Genomic DNA, 21,740 nt, shown 5'->3' with positions numbered 1-21,740 from the left:
GATCTCCTGACCTCGTGATCCGCCCGTCTCGGCCTCCCAAAGTGCTGGGATTACAGGCTTGAGCCACCGCGCCCGGCCTATGGATCTTGTTTTTCTAACCCACTCAGCAAGGGTGTGTGTGTGTGTGTGTGTGTGTGTGTGTGTGTGTGTGTGTGTATTTTTTTTCTTTTCTTTTCTTTTTTTCGAGACGGAGTCTCGCTCAGTTGCCCAGGCTGGAGTGCAGTGGCGCGATCTCGGCTCACTACAAGCTCTGCCTCCCCGGTTCACGCCATTCTCCTGCCTCAGCCTCCCAACTAGCTGGGACTACAGGTGCCTGCCGCCACGCCCGGCTAATTTTTTTGCATTTTTAGTAGAGATGGGGTTTCACCGTGTTAGCCAGGATGGTCTCGATCTTCTGACCTCGTGATCCACCCGCCTCGGCCTCCCAAAGTGCTGGGATTACAGGCATGAGCCACCGCACCTGGCCTATTTTTTTTTTTTAATTGTATTTTTTTGGAGACAGAGTCCCGCTCTGTCATGCAAGCTGGAATGCAGTGGCATGACCTCGGCTCACTGCAACCTCTGCTTCCCGGGTTCAAGTGATTCTCCTGCCTCAGCCTCCTGAGTAGCTGGGATTACAGGCACATGCCACCATGCCCGGCCAAGCAAAGCTATATATTTTGATTGGGAAGTTTGAACTCTTTACATTCAAGGTTGTTATTGATGAGTGAGGACTTATTCCTGTCATTTTGTTAATTGGTTTCTGATGTTTTGTATGTCCTTTGTTCCTTGCTTCCTCTTGAAAATTTTTTTTCCTTTCCTTTTTTTAATAAGAGACAGGGTCTCACTATGTTGCCTTGGCTGGTCTCAAACTCTTGACCTTAGGCAATTCTCCCACCTCAGCCTTCCAAAGTGCTGGGATTACAGGGATGAGCCACCATGTCTGGTCCCTTTCTTATCTTTTGCGATTTGGTGGTTTTCTGTGACGATAATGCTTGATTTCTTTCTCATTCGTGTATCTAGTCTATCAGTGACTTTTATACTTTCACATGGTTTCTTTCCATAATTCCCTTTTCCTCCTACCATATCTTGCATACTGTAAGTGCTAATCAATGCTTTGATACCACTTAACATAACTGGAAAGTGACTGTGATGGTTGGTTAGCAGCAAGTCTTTCTCAGAAGACCAGCCTTTTGAGCCATTGTTGGTGGGCTGGAGGACAGCAGACTTGAGAGACTGGCTACAAGTGGCAGCTCTGCTGTTGCCCTCCAACATGGAGCCAAGTTGACCACCTGCCTTCAAGGGGAGCTCTGATGCAGGCAGCTGGATGCCTGCAAGCACACCTGTCTGGGGGCAAGGGAGAAGATGAGAAGGACGAGAAGGAAGTAGACATATTTTTAAGGAAATCATTGACTTCTGATGGGGTGTTTTGCAGATTTCTTATAGCTTTTTGTTTTGTTTTTCTTAGAAAGTTTCTCTGTCATCAGGCAAAGACCAGGATGGGAACAGGAAAACTAGAAAACTGGTCAAGGGAGAACAAGTCCCTTTTCCTCTCACCAGTGAACAGCAGGTAAGGAAGCAGACTCTGAGAGGAATGCTATTCAGGATGGCTTGCTGCCTGCATGGCATGAGGCTGCTGTCTTGTGGGTGCTGGCAGCCATAATCTCCATTTTTCTGAAGACCACCATTTATGGCTAGATTCAGTACAGGTCCAGACCTTTCTTGACACTGCTGGGGAGGAAGTGTGTGCCACAGTCAGAGGAGATAGCCATGGGAAATGGAAGCATGGGACAGAGGGGAGGGGAGGGGAGGAGAGATGAGTAGCTCTATGCTAATCTTAGGGTTCCTTCTCTGCCCTTTTGGGTACCAGGGACAGATCCTAGGAAAGGAATTCTGCAGACAGTCTTGGAAGCACCTTCTCTGGCACTTAAGGCTTTTTCCTGAATTTCAGAGACAGAAACATACCCATCCTTGAGCAACTGCAGTGAGGCAGTGTGGAATTCTAGGGTGTTGATAGCTATGACTACCAGGCCTGTTGGATATTTGTATTCTGGCATTTTAATTCCTTGTCCTAAGATTTTGACTCTTTGCCATGTTCTTGGAACTCCTGGATCTTTCTGGAGTCTGATAGAGGATCAAAATCGCAGCTCCATTCAGCAAACGCAGAAGCTTCTGGGGGAGAGCTAATGGTCATTTGTTCATCATGGATCAATTGTTCAAGATCAAGCACCTTTCTGATATCTCTTGTCCACAGAGAAAAAGACACATTACTTCACACGTGGCTTCTCAGATTTGCTGTCTAGTTGCCTACCTGAGAACTTCCTTGGAAGCATGGCTTCTGCACAAATGGGTTACATTGACTGAACCACAGTGGCTCTTAAAACAAGGTTTTTGACCTAAGGAGCCTGTTCTCCAGGCTGACCTGAACCCCTCAAAGACATGGCAAGCAGGTGACATTTCTGCCCATGGGATTTGCTGAGAGATCTGGAAGGTAAAGAGCCACCTTAGGCTTCAAAGGGTGAGTGAATTTTTACCACGAACCCCAAAGGGCTGATTTGACTTTCTCTATTACGTATATCCAACAGAGAGAGCAGGCTTGGGGAAATTTTGTCTGCACTCAGAAAATTCATCAGTTTCTTGGGAATCATAAGTTATTACACTTGAAAGACCAGAGAATGGTTATTCCCCAACACCAATTTGGTCCTGAATTTTCCCATCTGACGTGTCTCTAACATGTGAATCAGTCCCACCTTCCCTGACCACGAGTGAAGTGTTCTGTGATGCTTGGCTGTAGATGCAGTGTGACAACTGCCTGAAGCACATGATCTCAGGCACCAGATGGCACTGCTGCTCAGTACAGCCATAAGCTAACAGCCTTCCTAGAGGACACTGATAACAGCATTCTCCCCAACTATTAAGATTTATTGTTTTGTTTAAGCAAAGACCAAAGAAGCAGCGAAGATACAATTAAAATGGCAATCCTTTCTGGACGGGGTGGCTCACGCCTGTAATCCCAGCACTTTGGGAGGCTGACGTGAGCAGGCCACTTGAGTCCAGGAGTTCAAGACCAGCCTGGTCAACATGGTGAAACCCCGTCTCTACTAAAAATACAAAAATTAGCCCGGCATGGTGGCACACACCTGTAATTCCAGCTACTCGGGAGACTGAGGCAGGAGAATTGCTTGAACCTGGAAGGCAGATGTCGCAGCGAGCCAAGATCGCACCACTGCACTACAGCCTGGGAGACAGAGCAAGACTCTGTGTTGAAAAACAAAAAAAGGCGGCCGGGTGCGGTGGCTCAAGCCTGTAATCCCAGCACTTTGGGAGGCCGAGATGGGCGGATCACGAGGTCAGGAGATTGAGACCATCCTGGCTAACACGGTGAAACCCCGTCTCTACTAAAAAATACAAAAAACTAGCCGGGCATGGTGACGGGCGCCTGTAGCTCCAGCTACTCGGGAGGCTGAGGCAGAAGAATGGCGTGAACCCGGGAGGCGGAGCTTGCAGTGAGCTGAGATCCCGGCCACTGCACTCCAGCCTGGGTGACAGAGCAAGACTCCATCTCAAAAAAAAAAAAAAAAGAAAAACAAAAAAGGCAATCCTCACCATGGTGAGATGCAGCCACACCCAAAGGACCCCAAAAGTGGCCTTATGGTAGCAGGAGGATCCTAAATGTGGATCCTCACAAAGGGAATGCAGCCCAAGTTGAAAGTGCTTCTTCCTTTGCTAAGGAAGTTACTATGTGAATAACCTCAGTATTCTCAATGGGAAAGTATCTGGCAATAAATTTGTAGCCACAACTTGGAAGTTTCTGGAAGAAATCAACCTCCCACAGCCACCTTTGGCTGACTGCTTATGTTAGGTCTGTAGACTTCCTTTCAGTCAGCCTGCAAAAGTCCCATCTGGTCATTTGGTCACAGTTTTTCTGCTTCTTCACCTCTTGTTCCTACTCACCTACACATCACTTCCTGGGAGTGGACCAGCTTTATAACCAATCTAGAAAGATCAGGTTGAATTTGGCTTTAGAGATCTGAAGCTCCTCAATTTTCTTACCTCTTTGGAAGTTTTATTAGAATAATCTCTTCCCTTTTCTGTCCTCTTCCTAAGTAACCTAATCTCAAGGCTCAAAGCTTTAAAGGCAAACCTTAAAATGTGTTGCATCAGAAAGCCAAGACAGAAAGCCGATCACCTAATAGGCTATTGTAATTTCAGGCTCCAAATAACTGTTAAAAGTGGGTATCTTCTGTTCTGCCTAAAAGAAAGAGGCTGAAATGTCAATTATCGTTTAGAATTATGAGTGAATTGCATTTTTATTTACATTTAAGAGTCTTTCTCCCTGCTTGTGTTCTTGTCTGTGAATGGCTCACACCTGGACTTAGTGTAGGCTCCTAGTGGGAGGAGCGGGGGATAGTGAGAATCCTCATCAAATGGAGTAACATGACCCAAATCTCTAGAGGTTTCATAATTTTGCTCTTGCTTCTAAAAACATAGTCATCTCTTATGGGGTATTATGTGCTTTGTATCCTGAAATTTTCCACTTGCTGCTTCTTGGTGTGAGGGGAGAAATGCCAGCATGTGGCACTGCAGGAGGAGACTGGTGGAAGCCGCAGGGCTAGGCCTTCACTTCCCAGTGACACTGTTCCCAATTCCCTCCAGGATGAGCTGAGACTCCTCAGGATGTGGTTCTGCAGCAGATGAGGTGTGAAGAAAGCCTGCTCTGACCTGGGCACCCAGGATGGCACTGAGTTCTAAAAGGCAAAGGGTATGTGGTGAGGGGCCAGGCTGAGGCCCTGGTGTGGTACCATCATGGGCAGCAGCACCATTTGAGGCCAGGTAGGAGAGACGTGCAGGGCCTGGCCCCCCAAGAGACCAACAGACAAACTGAGGTGGCAGAGAGAGAGAGATTCCAGTGTCACCAGGAAGACTGCAGATCATAACAACAATGGCTGCTGATTTGGCATCAAAGAGGTGGCACTGTCAAAGCTATAAATGCTGAAAATGGCACCAACATGCTGCAGCTGGAGAGAGTGGGTGACCAACATTTGTTTGAAGAACAGATGACGCTCTTTGAGTGGCTCAGCCAACAGCCCAAAGTTTTAAGGGAAGACCTCTCTGCCAGCTTCTCTTGGATAACGTCTCACGTAAAACCTCCGAGGCACTTACATAGCATATTTTTGTGTCCACTCTCTTGCTAGTCTGTTGTACCTGGAATAAAAAAGCAGAGGGAGTGACACCCTCACTTGAAATGGTCACTTCCCTTCAATGTAGTGCAGAGAACAGGACTGATGTGGGGAATGCTGCTACTGCTGCTGCTTGTCAAACATCTGGGGCTGATGGGTAAGTGGAATAAAGGCTTTCCCCGGAGCAGGAGCACATCAGACATGGCTGTAAACCCCCAGCTGGGTGAATCCCTCATTGTGTAAACCCAAAACTGTTGATTCTCCATAACTATCTGCTATGGAAGATTTACTAATGCAACAGACTTCTTCCCTTTCTTTCTCCTGTCCTACAATATGGATGCAGGAAGGACAGAGAAGAGACATACAAAGGTCAATTTGTACTAGTTACAGACCGTTCAGCACACAAACTCCAGAACAAGGGCTTGGGAATCTGCCTACCAGAGTGTGCATCAGCACCATCCTCAGCAGCTGTTCCACCCCTCTGTGCCCTGGCTTTTTTGATTGCTTGCCATAGTGAGAGTATCTGCCTTGTGTGCTGGTGGGGAAGACTAGAGACGTCTGTATGCAAAGCGTGGAGCAGGCCGGGCATCCATTGAGGACTATGCAGGTGTGTGCGCTTACTCTCATCATTGTAATGAGACTTGATGCTATGAGACTATAAATTAGAGAGATTTATAGTTACAAGAGGCACTGAAAAAAATCACTTTTGGTATCTCTAAAATATCTCATAATAAGTGTTAAAATAAACACAAGTTAAACCCCAGTCAATTAAAAATGTTGATTGTTATTGAGAAAACTCCAGTGAGGGAAAAAATAAGATCTATAAAGGTCTCAGAAAAATATAATTTGAAAAAACCATGTGGCTGAGTGTGGTGGCTCACACCTATAATCCCAGCACTTTGGGAGGCCTAGGTGGGCAGATTGCTTGAGCCCAGGGGTTCAAGACCAGCCTGGGTAACATGGCAAAACCCTGTCTCTACAAAAAATTAGCCAGGTGTGGTGGCACACACCTGTAGTCCCAGCTACTCAGGAGGCTGAGGCAGGAGGATAGGTTGAGCCTGGGAGATCGAGGCTGTAGTAAGCTGTGATCACACCACTGCACTTCAGCCTGGGCAACAGAATGAGACCCTGTCTCAAAAACAAGGAAAAAACATACTCCATTCTAATCTCTTCAGACAGGAAAGAAGTAATGAGTAATGAACTGAAGAACTCACTCACTGAAGATGTCTTTTAAAAGGGCCAGCAATACCTTCCCTGAAGGTCCACAACTGAGATTCACACCACTCACAGGACTGCAACCCCTGCCATACCTGGGCCTCTCTCACAGTGCTATCAGCACTCAGAGACTAACACTTGGAGATGACTCCTTGTGCCAGCCCTACCAACTACAGACACCCTCATGCTATAGTGCATGTGGTTGTGCCTGGCCTAGGGGGTTGGAATTTTACAATTCTGGGTCTGTTAATTGGTGTTTAAACAGAGAGCTGGCAGTGAAGGTTTAACACACTGCTGACTTCTGAGCTGAGCCAGCGAACTGACCACGGCAGTGTTTCCCACCTTGACTGCCCTCAACCTCACCTTCGGTATAGCCAAGCAGACATCCCCTTGTCTTAGGCTATAAACCCTAGAATTTAAATCCAAATTTTTCTTGTTGTCAGATTCCTCTGAGTCTATTCTTGGCTGACCACTGATTTTGCTAGCCTCAAGGGCAGGACTTGGCAATGTTTTCATATTTAGTAGCAGCAGCTAATGAGTTATCCAGGAGGGCGAACTGCTTTTATCTCCTTCTCCCTTCTTAGACTCAAAAGACACGTTAGTGAGAAAGCCAGGAGTCCAAGCCCAGGGCACACCCACTGTGCACATGGCTCAGCATGGGCAGGAAAATGTCCATGGGAACCTGTAGCACAGAAGCACCAGCTCAGAGCATAGGTACCGCATGGAGCTGCCTGGGGCAGCCACGGCACAAAGTCAACCCAAAAAGGATGCATACTTCTCTCTGTCGGCCTTGTAGGTGTGGGCTATCTCTGGCACCAGAGGGTCATCAGGGTTGGGGTCGCAGAGCAGCGAACAGATGGACAAGAGAACTGGGAAGAAAAGAAAAGGTTGGTCAGCTGTAGCCACGAGGCTGCTGGGTCACCCCTGGGTGAACCTCCCTGAACTTGTACTCTGTATTGACCAAGGAGATGTCTTCCCTTCACCAGCCCAATCTAAACTGCTTGATGTACCACTTGCTCTGTCCCATGTATCAGCCGAGGTGATCATCACTGTATGGCCTCAGGCATGCCATGCTAGGATACTTCCCTCCTGGGTGCATCCGGCTCTCATTCCCCTTCTCCACTGAAGCACCCCATCTTAGTCTCCAACTGCCCTCCCATCCTTGTCTGCACCCCACATCATGCACCTCTGGCATTTAGTCCCAGGAGTCCTCTTTACTCGTAAGGAAACAAGAATTCAGAGCATTCAAGTAACTTGTCCAAGGTCACAGATTTGGAACACCCAATAAATGGGTAAAAATGAGATTCTGGGCCAGGCATGGTGGTTAATGCCTGTAATCCCAGCACTTTGGGAGGCCGAGGCAGGCGGATCACCTGAGGTCGGCAGTTCAAGACCAGCCTGACCAACATAGAGACACCCTGTCTCTACTAAAAAAATACAAAATTAGCCGGACATGGTGGTGCATGCCTGTAATCCCAGCTACTCGGGAGGCTGAGGCAGGAGAATCTCTTGAACCTGGGAGGCAGAGGCTGCAGTGAGCTGAGATTGCACCATTGCACTCCAGCCTGGGCAACAAGGGTGAAACTCAATCTCAAAAAATATAAAATAAAGAGATTCTGAACCAGGTCTGTCTAACTGCAAAGCAGATGCATCCTCCTGTGTGCCAGCACCGTCTCTAGGACGTGCACTCAGTGTGGCTCTCAGCAACCCTGGGAGAAGGGAATCACCCACTAGGGCTGTAGTGAGGAGCAGAAGGAACTGTGGTACCTGGATTCTTGGGGTCCCAGAGAGAAATGCGAACTCTCATTCCTGGCTTTGCTTTCGACTCACCATATGATTCCAAACAAACTGGATTCAGTGAGTCCATCAAAGTCCTGACCACAGTTCCCCACACATAAAGCTACAAATGACAGGGGCAGGTTTGCCTTTTTTAAGATACTTGGCTGGGCACGGTGGCTCACGCCTATAATCCCAGTGCTTTGGGAGGCCACAATGGGAGGACGCTTGAGGTTAGGAGTTTGAGACTGGTCTGGGCAACAAAGTGAGATCCTGTCTCCTCTACAGAAAAATTTAAAAATTAGGCCAGGTTCTGTTTCTCTTGGGTTGATTTTTCACCATCCTACCCACGCTCCACCTGCCAGGATACTGCACTGTCCACATTCAGGTCTCTTGTGCACACACAGCCCATGTGCAGCCCATCTTAGTTCAGAAGGAATATCTGCATTTCTAAGCTCAGTTTAGACTGGTTTCTTCAACTTTAACCAGAGACATGTATTTAATATCATTTATTTTGGGAAGGGAGGATTTCTCCCCCAACTTTGAGGCCCCCAGGGGCATGCCCTGTATCTTCCTTCAGGGCTGACTCACAGTCCGTTTTATGCTTATTGGATGAATAAATGAGGGAACAGAGAAGGTAATTTAATATTTGCCTTTCTTATTTTTAGATAAAAAACATAAGTAGAATCAATATTTTCTTCTTGCACCCATGTGACAGTCTTGAGCACCCCAGGGCAATGGACTGCTGAGAAGAGCCAGGGCATGGGGCACAAAGTTCTGCTGGTGCTGCCTCATAGGGGTGTAAGGATGTCCACTTACAGGCACAGCAGTGGACAGGGCTAAGTGACCTGGGAAAGGTGACTGCTCTCTCTAAGCCTCCTTTTTCACTCAGTCAGTGCTGGGGTAAAAACACGTGTAAGAGACAGGGCACACAGAGCATGCCATCAGCGTCTCTACCTTTTGACACAGTCAACGCTGGAGACCACTGAGACCGCAGGATATCAAGGCAGATGCTGCCATTGCTGTTGATATTAGGGTGATAAATTTTGGTTGTGAAAGCAACCTGCAAAGACAAAAGATCCCAAATCAGACAAACCACAGGGACATCTGGGAAATGAACCAAGTAAAGCAGAAGCAGCCACTGCTGGGCTGTACCTGGAATGTGCTGCATATCTGGCCCCACAGTGCAGGCTGAGCCAGACACCCACTCCCAAACTCTAATGGGATATGGAAGTGAGTGATCACCCAGAAGTTCCCTGACCCATTCCCTGCTGGATTCTCATTCTGAACATAGGGGGATTGACATCATCTCCCTGCAAACAGTATGTCCTGAGGAGTAACAAGAGTGGCGGAAAGGACTCAAAAGCCCAGAAGTTTTACGCAAAAAGCAGTGATGTTTTGTTGATGTATCAGCAGAAAAGCCCAGGCCCAAAGACTTCATGACTAAAACACCAAAAGCAATGGCAACAAAAGCCAAAATAGACAAATGGGATCTAATGAAACTAAAGAGCTTCTGCACAGCAAAAGAAACTACCATCAGAGTGAACAGGCAATCGACAGAATGGGAGAAAAATTCTGCAATCTACCCATCTGACAAAGGGTAGAATCTACAAAGAACTTAAACACATTTATAAGAAAAAAATCAAACAACCCCACCAAAAAGTGGGCAAAGGATATGAACAGACACTTCTCAAAAGAAGACATTTATGCAGCCAACAGACATATAAAAAATGCTCATCGTCACTGGTCATCAGAGAAATGCAAATCAAAACCACAATGAGATACCATCTCATGGCAGTTAGAATGGCAATCATTAAAAAGTCAGGAAACAACAGATGCTGAAGAGGATGTGGAGAAATGGAAATGCTTTTACACTGTTGGTGGGAGTGTAAATTAGTTCAACCATTGTGGAAGACAGTGTGGTGATTCCTCAAGGTATTCCTCTAGTTCTAGAAATTGCATTTCTAGAACTAAAAATACCATTTGATTCAGTAGTGATCCCATTACTGTGTATATCTACTATAAAGACACATGCACACGTATGTTTATTGCGGCACTATCACAATAGCAAAGACTTGGAACCAACCCAAATGTCCATCAATGATAGACTGGATTAAGAAAATGTGGCACATATACACCATGGAATACTATGCATCCATAAAAAAAGATGAGTTCGTGTCCTTTGCAGGGACATGGATGAAGCCGGAAACCATCATTCTCAGCAAACTATCACAAGGACAGAAAACCAAACTGTACGTTCTCACTCATAGGTGGGAATTGAACAATGAGAACACATGGACACAGGGCGAAGAACATCACATACCAGGGCCTGTCGGGGGGTGGGAGGCTGGGGGAGGGATAGTATTAGGAGAAATACGTAATGTAAATGATAAGTTGATGGGTGCAGCAAACCAACATGGCACATGTATACCTATGTAACAAACCTGCATGTTGTGCACATGTACCCTAGAACTTAAAGTATAATAATAACAAATAAAAGCTCAGGCCATGGACCCTCTGCCAGGCCACAAACCCTCCCCACCTTTCTATTTCACCCTTTGTAAGACCACCCCCTTCTCAGAATTTAGTCCTAAAATACCCTTGTGCACTTCAAATATGTAAGGATACCCACTGTAACAAAAGATGTGAAACCTAAATGTCTTCAGATTGATTACTGGTTAAATTAATGTTATAAATAAGCAACAGAATATTACACAACTGTTTAAAAAGAATGAGGTGAATTTTTTAAACATGAATGTGATCATATGGAATAATTTCCAAGATATATTGCTACGGGAAAAGCTAGATGCAGATTCATGGAAACGTCTGTTCCATTCATGGGAGAAATAAGGAAGCACAAACAAGTGCTTATCCAGGTAGAGATTACTTCTGAAAGAGAAATGAAATGACAAGTAGGACTCAGTGCCTTGTGGGGAAAAAAAGGCGGGGGGCCGGGCGTGGTTAAAGAGACAAAGTTGAAAGAAGGTCCTATTTTCTACTGTATACTCTCCTACATTTGACTTTTTGTTTTTGTTTTAAACCACAGCCACACACTACTTCTTCAAATGACCTTGGACCTCAGAGCCTTCACTATAAATAGGTACATGGTATCTCTCCCAGGGATGTTGTGGGACCCAAGGAGAGTCTGCTCTCTGTGATGTGCAAGGTGTTCTGAGTCAGGTGCAGCTTCCACTGCTACAGGAGCCTAAGAATCTGCCTCACCTACACTCCCTCTGGGTGAGCAGTGACCTCAACGCAGGGGCTGGGGCAAAGGAACATAAGGATTTTGCCGGCTGGGTGTAGTGGCTCACACCTGTAATCCCAGCACTTTGGGAGGTCGAGGTGGGTGGATCACAAGGTCAGGAGTTCGAGACCAGCCTGGCCAATATGGAAAAACCTCGTCTCTACCTAAAAATACAAAAAAATTAGCCAGGTGTGGTGGCACATGCCTGTAATCCCAGCTACGTGGGAAGCTGAGGCAGGAGAATTGCTTGAATCTGGGAGGCAGAGGTTGCAGTGAGCTGAGATTGCACCACTGCACACCACCCTGCGTGACAGAGCAAGACTCCGTCTCGAGAAAAAACCAAAAAAAAGGATTTTGCCTCCTCTGCTAGCTCTGAGAACTCACTGGTACTTCTTAGGCTAGATGGAGATGCACAAACGTCCTTTATATCATTATCTACCATTTTTTGCATGTTTGATATAGTTTTTAATAGTTTTTTTTTAAACTTACTTTCGAATATGAGAAGAGAGTTATGTGCATGTGAGCTCGAGCATCTATTATCATATAATTTTTCCCAGAAAGGGTCAAACTTCAAAATCATCTCAGATATTAAGTATCTGCCTCAATATTTCCAATAAAGACCATGCAATCTTGCCAGATTCCTCCTATTGTCAGAAAATTTGTGCCAAACCATAAATCCAGTTGCTCCTGTTGCCCTGTAGAAGGAGGTTTTTAAAAGACAGAAGCACTTTCTTCCCTCATAGAATGTCACTGTCACCTTTTAGCTCACATCTCTCCTTGCTAAAATAATCCCAACTCACCCACAGAGCTTACTTCTTAGTCTTTTAATAATAACCAGCCGGGCGCGGTGGCTCAAGCCTGTAATCCCAGCACTTTCGGAGGCCGAGATGGGCAGATCACGAGGTCAGGAGATCGAGACCATCCTGGCTAACACGGTGAAACCCCGTCTCTACTAAAAAATACAAAAAAAAAAACTAGCCGTTGAGGTGGCGGGCGCCTGTAGTCCCAGCTACTCGGGAGGCTGAGGCAGGAGAACGGCGTAAACCCGGGAGGCGGAGCTTGCAGTGAGTGGAGATCTGGCAACTGCACTCCAGCCTGAGCGACAGAGCAAGACTCCATCTCAAATAATAATAATAATAATAATAATAATAATAACCACTGTTGGCTGGGTGCAGTGGCTCACACCTGTAATCCCAGCACTTTGAGAGACCGAGGCGGGTGGATCACCTGAGGTCAGGAGTTCAAGACCAGCCTGCCCAACATGGCAAAACCCATCTCTACTAACAATACAAAAAATTAGCCAGGCATGGTGGCGGGTGCCTGTAATCCCAGCTACTTGGGAGGCTGAGCCAGGAGAATCACTTGAACCCGAGAGGAGGAGCTTGCAGTGACCCGAGATCATGCCACTGCACTCTATCCTGGGTGACAAGAGCGAAACTGTGTCTCAAAAAAAATAATAATAATAATTTAGAAATAATAATAATCACTGTTTCTCCTTTGTCCTTGGGCAATTAGTTACCCTGAAAACGCCCAACAGACATTCAGGACTACATCCATATCTGTTTAAGGAAAATCCTCAGCTGCTCACACAGTAATGAAAGAGATAAGCTAGAAAATTACTACTTGATAGACACTGCCACAGTCTCTCCAGAGGGTAAGGGAGAAGGGGTGGATCAGAGCACCGTGAAGCATGTTTATGATTTTTCAACCAAACCCCCTTGAACAGCAGTTGTACTCTAATGTGGCAAAGCTATTTTAGCATCTGTCATTGCCCTGCTCAGCACACCCTACTCCCTTGCCAAAAGCTTAAAAGGTCTCTGGGATCCTAAGCATATTTAACCAAGATTTAAAATGCTCAGGCACCAGGTAGCCTCTGGTGGCGATGTCTGGACAGAGCTGCAGCTGGCGAGCGCAGAAGTGGCTTCTTCACACTAACTCAGATAAACAACACGCAAAACAGCAGCTAAGCCTCTGACTCAAACTGAGTCATCAAGGCCAAGTCAAGGTAGTAAGACACAGCAACGTCACAACCCCTCGGCTAAGGTGTCCGATGCAGATGCAGGACTTTTGAGTAAGTCTTGCCAAAATGCACAACCTGGCCAGGCGTGGTGGCTCACACTTGGAATCCCAGCACTTTGGGAGGTAGAAGCAAGTGGATCACCAGAGGCCAGGAGTTCGAGACCAGCCTGGCCAACATTGTGAAACCCTGTCTCTACTAAAAATAATACAAAAATTAGCCACATGTGATGGCAAGTGCCTGTAGTCTCAGCTACTCAGGAGGCTGAGGCAGAAGAATCACTTGAACCCAGCCTCTTCTCCACAAGGCAGCAGAGTGATCGTTTTGGTGTGGCAATCCCCACAATGGCGTGCAGACCCTACTCCTGGGGCCATCCATACCCCTCTGGCCTCCTTCCCAACTCCTCACACACTCACTCCCCTGGGGCAGTTTCCTGGGGACCCGTCTGGCCCCTTGCTGAGCTTCTGCAGTTCCCCCTTCTCAGGGCGATCTCCCCACCACCCCAGCTCCTGCTGCTAACCACTGCTTGTGCTCCTCCCCAGTGCTGACAGTGCTGACTGGCTCACACGCTAAATGCCCTGCCTCCTCCATAGGACTGTGAGCCTCAGAGCAGGCTCAGCCACCCATGCAGAGCCCAGGTAAGAAGGAGTATGAGGTGCAAGGGTCCAGGGGATGAGACGACCTGCAGTGCACAAGACATGCTAGGGCAGGGTGGTCGAGGCAGCTCCCTGGGCTTCTCCTTCCCTTTGGTGGCACTGCTCTCTAAAACTCCACTGATGGGATGGTGTGTGCATGAAGGGCAAAGGAGGCTTGCTATTCTTTTAACTTAATAAAGGAAAGTGAAGGTGTGACTCACCAGTCCTAAACCAGGGTGTGTTCACCTTGGCACTATTGACGCTTGGGGCTGATCATTCTCTGTCATGGGAAGGGAGGCTGTTCTAGGCACTGTAGGGAATCCCTGGGATACCCTGGCCTTTGCCCACTAGATACCAGTAGTACCCCTCACCACAGTTTTGATAACCCAAAATATCCCAAGATGTTGCCCAAATGTCCCTGGGGCAATAGCAAAATCACCCCAGCTGAGAACCCCTGTCCTAACTCTAAGGGACGGCAGAGAAGGGAGCCAGAGCCTGGAGACATGACCAGACTCAGCTACAGTCACAAGGAGAAGCATTCAAACTGTGGCCTCAGTAAGGAGGCCAGCACCAGCTCACTCCACTGACCCTTGGTCACAACAGGTGCTAATTCCCAAAGTCCAGTGGTTAAAGTCCTGGGAGGCTGTCACCACAGGGTGGAGCGGTGGGCCCTCAGAGAAGCCCCACGTACAGCTCTTTTTACCTATACCTGACTTGAAGGGCCCCTTGTCACATGCTGTCCTTCATCCAAACATCAGGGGAGTTGTGAGGGGCACCTCACCTTTGGGGGCTTGAACGGGTAATCCGTAGGAAAGTGGATGGTCAGGAAGAAAACACCTCCTTGGTAAGGACTGTCATTCTGGAATGATGAGACACAGGAAGAGATCAGTGCGTGTGCTAAGCCCAAAGTGCAAGAAGCAAAACTGGAGTGGTGTGCTCAGCAGCTACTACCTACCGGGCCCATGATGGTGGCCTGCCAGTGGAACACTACAAGACAAAAGAGAGATGGGCATGTAAGAGACCCCCCAAGAAACATGTCTATTCTACTGAAAACGCACTGCTAAATTACAGGGCACTGTTCACACGAGATGCACTCACTTCTGACACCAACTGCAAGACTGGGGTTCCCCAAACCACCCAAGATGCAATAACTGCCTAGGACTCCCAGAGCTCAGTGAAAGCGGGTGTGCTCAAGATTGCCGGTTATCACAGGGAAACAGCATAAGTTAACATCAGGAGGGTCCAAACGCAGAGCTTCCATTATTCTCTCTCTGTGGAGTCGGGATGTGTTACTCTCCTGACACTGCTGTACGGCAACACACACAGAGCACCCAATCAGGGATGCTCACTGGAGCCTCCGTATTTAGAATTCTTATTGGGGCTCTACCCTGACAGCATGACTGACTGATTTCAATGCCCATAGGGCTGATCTCAGGTTCCAGTCTCCGGCTCCACCAGGCATGATCCAAGTCCCCACCTTATTTTTTTATTTTTTTGAGATGGTCTCACTCTGCCACCCAGGCTGGTGGGCAGTGGCATGATTATAGCTCACTGCAGTCTCAAACTTCTGAGTTCAAGCTATCCTTCTGCCTCAACCTCCTGAGGAGCTGGGACAACAGGTATGTGCCACCATATCTGGCTAATTTTTTTTTTTTACTTTTATTTTTTCATTTTTGTAGAGATGGGGTCTTGCTATGTTGCCCAAGCTAGGCTCTCATCTTAAATCACATGGTTGGTCTACTTGGTGTGGCCATTCCTCACCCTAAATCACATTGTTGGTGTGCATCAAAGCTTCCAGCCAAACAAAGACATTCCTATCAGGTATGATATCTTAGAGATCGCCCCCTACGTGTTAAGGATGATGGCCAGATCTTTTGGGGACAAGATTAAATTATTTATGTTGTTGTTGTTTTGTAGAGATGGGGTTTCACCATGTTGCCCAGGCTGGGCTCAAGAAATCTGCTAGCCTCAGCCTCCCAAAGTGCTGGGATTACAGACGTGAGACACTGTGCTTAGCCAAGATTAAATTCTTTACTACACAAATGCCAGTGACTACAATTCAGTCAGTTCTTTGCACAGAATTGAAGCCTTGGCTAGGTTTCAGCCATTTTCCTTACTGCTCTGTATAAACCCTTCTATTCCTTGGTTCTTCCCGTGATGTATTCTGAAGCCCTCTTCAAAGAGTCTCTCTCAGCAGCCAACTGCCCATGGCCCTGGAGCCTCACGGGTGCTGCCTCCATCTGAGTCCTCTCCTGCCCACCCCCTGGACAGTGCCCTGTGTTCTGGGCACTCAGTAACAAGGTCACGATGAACCCCTCTCATGCTTCCCTTCCAGGTCACCACCATTTGGCAGGAGTTTAGAGCCTCCTCTTGCTGCACATCACACCCTACACCCTCTCCAGCATCTCAGGTGACTTTCACTGCTCTACCCATTCCCAGAACAGCTCCTGTGTTTCAGCAAGGCTAACCTAGTGTGGCCCAAACACTCACATTCAAGGTTTCCAAGTCATACAAATGGTCCCAGGGATATTGACTCTAGGGCCTTTGTGGAAAATGCCTACTCACCCACAGGAATGGGTTGCTGGGATCATCTGAAGGACCTGTTGTTCTCAAGAGAATTCTGTCTCATGGATTCATAGTGGATATGGAATTAGCCCAAAGTTTCAGACCTGGTCCTGTCCTGGGCTTCCTGTCACCTATTTAAGTACCCCACAGGCTCTATCCAACAGGAGGCCCAGGAAAGCACCAAGGTTTGGGGTGGGAGCACAAGTGCAGGGACTAAAGCAGAAGTTTCCTAAGCCCCTAGAGGTGTTCAAAAGTAGTCAAGGTGGCCCATGAGCGCTTTTCAATATTTCGAAGAAATGGTGCTGAAGAGAACACCTTTACCTATAATAAGGCTGTCTGAGTTAATGAAAATATCACTGTTTTTTTTTTTTTTTTTGCTTTGACTGTTTTTATGCCAATTCATGCTAATCATTAGTTGAAAGAAGATATATCTTTGCCTAATGTTAATGTGAATGGAATTCTTTATTAAATAAAAGTGTTTTTGATAATATATTTCAGAACAGGTTAGAATCCTCTGGTGTTGTTCACTTTAACCCTGAGGGCTGCTGGGACACTAAGCAGGGCTTGAGGGCAGAGTCAGAAGAGAAGGCCCCAAAAGCAAGAGGATGAGAAAAGATACAGAGGAGGGATGCTGGAAATGGCTGTGAGCCCACGAGGCAGGTGTGAAATGGCCCCAAAGGCTAGCTTCCACCCACTGAGCTCTGACTGTGGTGGCTGGCCTTGATGCTAGCCTCTCTTAGCCTGGGCTCTGGTGCAAGGTAAGTTTGAGCTGAGCTGAGCATCAGGGAAGCTGCCTCTAGACAGCTAAGGCTAAACAAGACCTAGTTCAAGTTTACAGCAACCCCAGTTTAATCTGATATTATCTTAAGTGACAGGTAAGAGGGGAAGCATGCTATAGAGACCTGGGGTGCTTGTGAGGACAACATGAGGTAATCGCTGATTAGTGAGGAGCAGAGTGATGAGCAGGTACCAGGAGACAATGGAGCAGAGTCGTTCTTGTTTCTTATACTCTGCATAGGCAGCTGGGAAACATTTCTGCTCTGCTCCAAAAACGAGATTTAAACTCCCACGTAGAGCCTTTAGAGTCCTCCATTTTCAGTGGCTCCATCTGCCTACCCCTGGCTCCTCTAAGCTCAGTCCCCTCCCAGGACATGCAGGCGCACATATGTTGGCATGCCCTCTTTTTTTTCCAGCTTTGTGAAATTTTTGTTTTATTGTAGTAAAAAATATATAATACGCAATTTAAACAACTTTTAAGTGTACAATTCTGTGGCATTATATGCCTTCATGATGCTGTAAAACCATCTCCCCATCCATTTCTAAAACTTTCCATCACCCCCAACAAATTCTGTACCCATGAAACAATATTTCTCCCGTTTCCCCTCCCGTCAGCCTCAGGTAATCTCTCATCTACCATCTGTCTCTATGAATTTGCCTAATCTAGATATTTCATGTAAGTGGAATCATATATTCATTATTTTCTTTCTGGCTTATTTCACTTCGCAGGTTTTCATGTTGTAATGTGTATCAGAACCATATTTTGTTTATCTATTTTCCACTGATGGGCACTTGGGTTGTTATCAGCTTCTGAAAATCATGAATAATGGTGCTGTGAACATTGGCATACACATTCTGTCTCAGTCTGTTTTTGATTCTTTGGTATATGTACCTCTGACACCACTCTCCTTGAACACATAGTATCTCCCCTCCCCACCTACTTTCCTACGGCTGCAGTTACTGAAGCCTCACAGGCAAGGATTGGTGGTCCAGAGCCCAAGAAGCCCGCAAAGTGGAGGCAAGGTGAGTGGGCAGAGGACAGACCTGGAAACCCTGAAGCAGTGCTGGGCAGCTCAGCCTCAGCCACCACCTGTGAGGGACAGCAGAGGCCTGGAACAGGCAGTGCTGCTTCTCCCTCTCTCTCCCGAGAAGCTGCCCAGAACTGCTTCTTCAGTATCCGCCAGGGAAGAGTGGAAGTGGGAGAAAATAATAGGGATTGCCCTTTCCCTTGGCAGAGGCAAGTGGCCACTGCCCTACCCTGCCTGGCCCCTCCTCGGCTGTCCTGCTCTGCTCCCAGGAGCTGCAGCAGCACCAGGTCCTCTAGACCAACTCCAACAATATTTACACCAGCACCCAAGTTTGACTTGGCCAAGGGCACTTTCCAGCAGCCGATGTGAGTCCTCAGGCCAAGCTGGCTTTCTCATGCGCCAGAAGAGGGAAGCAGTGACTATGGGACATGAGAGGCAATGCAGGTTCTACTTTGAGTATAACCTGACCAGCCAAGCTGCTCTGAACTCATGGCCTAGACCTCAAATGAAAAAGCCATTCACAAGCAAATGAAGGGAAAATAACTGACTGGTTTTCTTAAATACTGCTTGGCTGATAATTTGGTTGTTTGGTTTCGCTTGTTTGTTTGTTTTTTAGACAGAGTCTGTTGCCCAGGCTGGAGTGCAGTGGCACGATCTCGGCTCACTGTAACCTCTGCATCCCGGGTTCAAGCGATTCTCCTGCCTCAGCCTCCCAAGTAGCTGGGATTACAGGTGCGTGCCAGCATGCCCAGCTAATTTTTGTACTTTTAGTAGAGACAGGGTCTTGCCATGTTAGCCAGTCTAGTTTCAAACTCCTGACCTCAGGTAATCCACCCACCTTGGCTTCCCAAAGTGCTAGGATTATAGGCATGAGCCACCACACCCGGCCTAAATTGGGGTATCTTAATTACAATCCTCCTACAATGTGAAGCTCCCCAAAATACTTACAGTCATCACCCACAGGTCCCGCGGAACACTGGGCAGGAGGATCCCTCTGCAAGTCGGTTAATTCCTAGAACACGAGATAGTGGGTCAGAGCTGCTGTATGCTGGGGATGCTGCCTTTACACACCAATCTTGGTAGCTGGAAGGAATTCTCCTGGTGGGAGGAGGCTCCTAGGCCTCAGGAGTGGGTTAGAGACAAGTTGGGTCATAGGAGTCTACTCCCTGCTGTAAAGATACCAGAGAAGTAGGTACGATCATTTCCATTTTATACATTAGGAAATTGAATTGTAAAGAGATGAAGTTACCTACTCAAGGTACACAGCTGGAAGAGGGCAGGCAAGAAGTCAGTCACATGTAGCTCTGCCTTACCTCCAAGCCTAGCCTCCCACCTCCTCAGGTAGAACACATCCCCAGGCCCCCAGGTGCTGAGGATATGGAAGAAAAGCAGCCCAGGAGAGAGTTCTGGGAGAAGGATAGGTGCCAGGTTTTACTACTAGGCTAATGAATTAATGTATGGAAGCACTTAGCACCAAGGAAGCGATAATCTCTCTACTTTGCCTCCCCAGCCACCATCCCAATCACCCTAGTCACCACTGGTTATGTGGTAAGTCCTAGGGCTCTGAATGTGGAGACTTTGGCACTTGAGCCAAAGTCTAACACTGCACCAGTGGGGATCGGGGATTATACCACAACTAGATTCCCTTTATGGGACACCATCTCTGAACTAAGCCAAACACTGTCCTATCTACACAAACTCTCCTGATTTTACCATATGGCTCTGGACACGCTGATCATTTCAGTAACCACCTCTCTGGCCATCCTGCATTTATCCCCTTCACTTCAAATTTAATCAGCCAAGATGGAAGTATGAACATCACAGAAGCCAGCAAAAGCTACAAATCAGGGCCATGTTTTCTCCCCGAGGGTTGATCTTTAAATGTCCACCAGTATACCACTGGCCAGTTCTAGTAGTATCGAATATATCTGAACCCATTTCCTTGTAAGTGAAACGAATTATACTTGGAAAGCATTCAGGAAGCAGCATTAGGAGTGGTCAAAAGAGAATTTAACTTGGGAACAACTGAGGTCACACAAGGGGACCGAGGACAGGCTCAGAAATGCAAGAGCTACAGAAATCTCTGTGGAACAGCTCCTTTTTGCTTACCTCTCTGCTATGTGCCCGTCAGCACCTCCAGTATCACGGTGCAGGGGAATTGTTTACATTCATTGCAATACTGCATAGATAAATGAGCTCTATGATAGAGCTGCTAAGGCAAATCCTGAAGAGGTTACATGAACAGCCAGGGGCAGGAAAAGCCAGCAGTACAGACCAATTCCCTCTACCTCACAAGGTTTTCCCACACCTCTATGCTTTTGCACTGCCGGTATGCAGAATCCATGGCCCCTTTAGAGGTGTGATCAACAGTTCTACCCGCACTTAATGATCCCTGAAAGGCCGTGTGTGGATCCCTATTGATAGACTCCAGCCAGCACCTAGGAGTTTTGAATGCTAACTGGCATTTCAAGGAAGAATGGTGTGACTTGAAAGAAACTAGTTCACTCACACATCGAATTCCTGTGCTCACCTCACAGGGTTAGAAGACTCAGGTCTGAGTCTAAGCTCCATCACTGAGGAAATCACTTTCACCTCTTTGGGCCTCAGTATAATTATCTGTTAAGCTGTAATCATACTTGCCTGCCAACTTGCTGGCACTATTGTGTGGCTACAAATTTTGCATGTAAGTTTTTAATGTATATAATGTAAGCAGGAGCAACCAGTAAATATCAAGACAATAGTGGCATAGAGAATGCCACAATTAGTATTATAAACAGGGAGAGGAATAAGTAGAATATATATATATATTTCTAGAAGAATACTTTGACACTGGTTGCCCCTCCAGGAGGGGAATTGGATGGCTAGGGACAGTCTTGGGCGGGAGACTTTTCCCTGTATATCCTTTGCACCTTTTGAACCATAGGAATTTATTATCAAATCATTAAATGTATAAATATTTTATTTATTGTAAAGGATTAAGTAGGTTAAGTTTATATAGTAATTACTATTACAAGTAACAATGATAAAAGTTGAGAAGCTCCAAAAAAGAGAAAGTAAGTTAAAGTATTGAATATTAGTAGAGAAGAGTTAAGCAAACCATGCTACACACCCAGTTATTTCTTAACTGTGTTTCATCAACTCCAAGACTCCATCCTTTGTAAGACACAATTTTACTTTACATACAATTAGGGGGGAAAAAAAAAAACCTTCCTGGCAAATAAGCTAACACCAAATGCTTTCTTTGCACATAAACTTTAATTTTACTTAAAAATTACTTTTATTAGACTGTGTACAGTGGTTCACACCTGTAATCCCAGCACTTTG

General features: G+C 46.7%; 2 protein-coding genes across 8 annotated transcripts in view; one reads left to right on the top strand and one right to left on the bottom strand.

The window, feature by feature from the left end:
• LOC111552309 overlaps positions 1 to 3,143 on the top strand; it is a 12,070-nt gene extending 8,927 nt beyond the window's left edge. Inside the window, exons 3-4 of the mRNA XM_023226477.3 lie at positions 1,448 to 1,549; positions 1,931 to 3,143. Coding sequence (XP_023082245.1) covers positions 1,448 to 1,549; positions 1,931 to 1,954 — 126 coding nt within the window. The 3' untranslated portion in view covers positions 1,955 to 3,143. The remainder of the gene's footprint in view (positions 1 to 1,447; positions 1,550 to 1,930) is intronic.
• The window catches only part of UBE2D4 (ubiquitin conjugating enzyme E2 D4 (putative)), a 38,464-nt gene that overhangs the window by 6,469 nt on the left and 10,255 nt on the right, over positions 1 to 21,740 (bottom strand). The window contains exons 2-8 of one of the 7 annotated variants that reach the window (XM_023226469.2): positions 19,365 to 19,428; positions 15,002 to 15,033; positions 14,828 to 14,905; positions 9,108 to 9,213; positions 7,150 to 7,243; positions 5,143 to 5,184; positions 4,261 to 4,727 (exon numbers count right to left, since the gene is read on the bottom strand). In XM_023226469.2, the coding sequence (XP_023082237.1) occupies positions 4,652 to 4,727; positions 5,143 to 5,184; positions 7,150 to 7,243; positions 9,108 to 9,213; positions 14,828 to 14,905; positions 15,002 to 15,033; positions 19,365 to 19,428 (492 nt within the window). In that variant the 3' untranslated portion in view covers positions 4,261 to 4,651. Of the gene's footprint in view, positions 1 to 4,260; positions 5,185 to 7,149; positions 7,244 to 9,107; positions 9,214 to 14,827; positions 14,906 to 15,001; positions 15,034 to 19,364; positions 19,429 to 21,740 lie in introns of those variants that run through there. The other 6 variants (XM_023226471.2, XM_023226470.2, XM_023226475.1 and 3 more) reach the window with 6 other exon arrangements.

The sequence above is a fragment of the Piliocolobus tephrosceles genome, chromosome 8, assembly GCF_002776525.5.
Source record: "Piliocolobus tephrosceles isolate RC106 chromosome 8, ASM277652v3, whole genome shotgun sequence".
Lineage (NCBI taxonomy): Eukaryota > Metazoa > Chordata > Mammalia > Primates > Cercopithecidae > Piliocolobus > Piliocolobus tephrosceles.
Note: the sequence above shows the minus strand (reverse complement) of the source record. Positions and strands in the feature narration are given on the sequence as shown.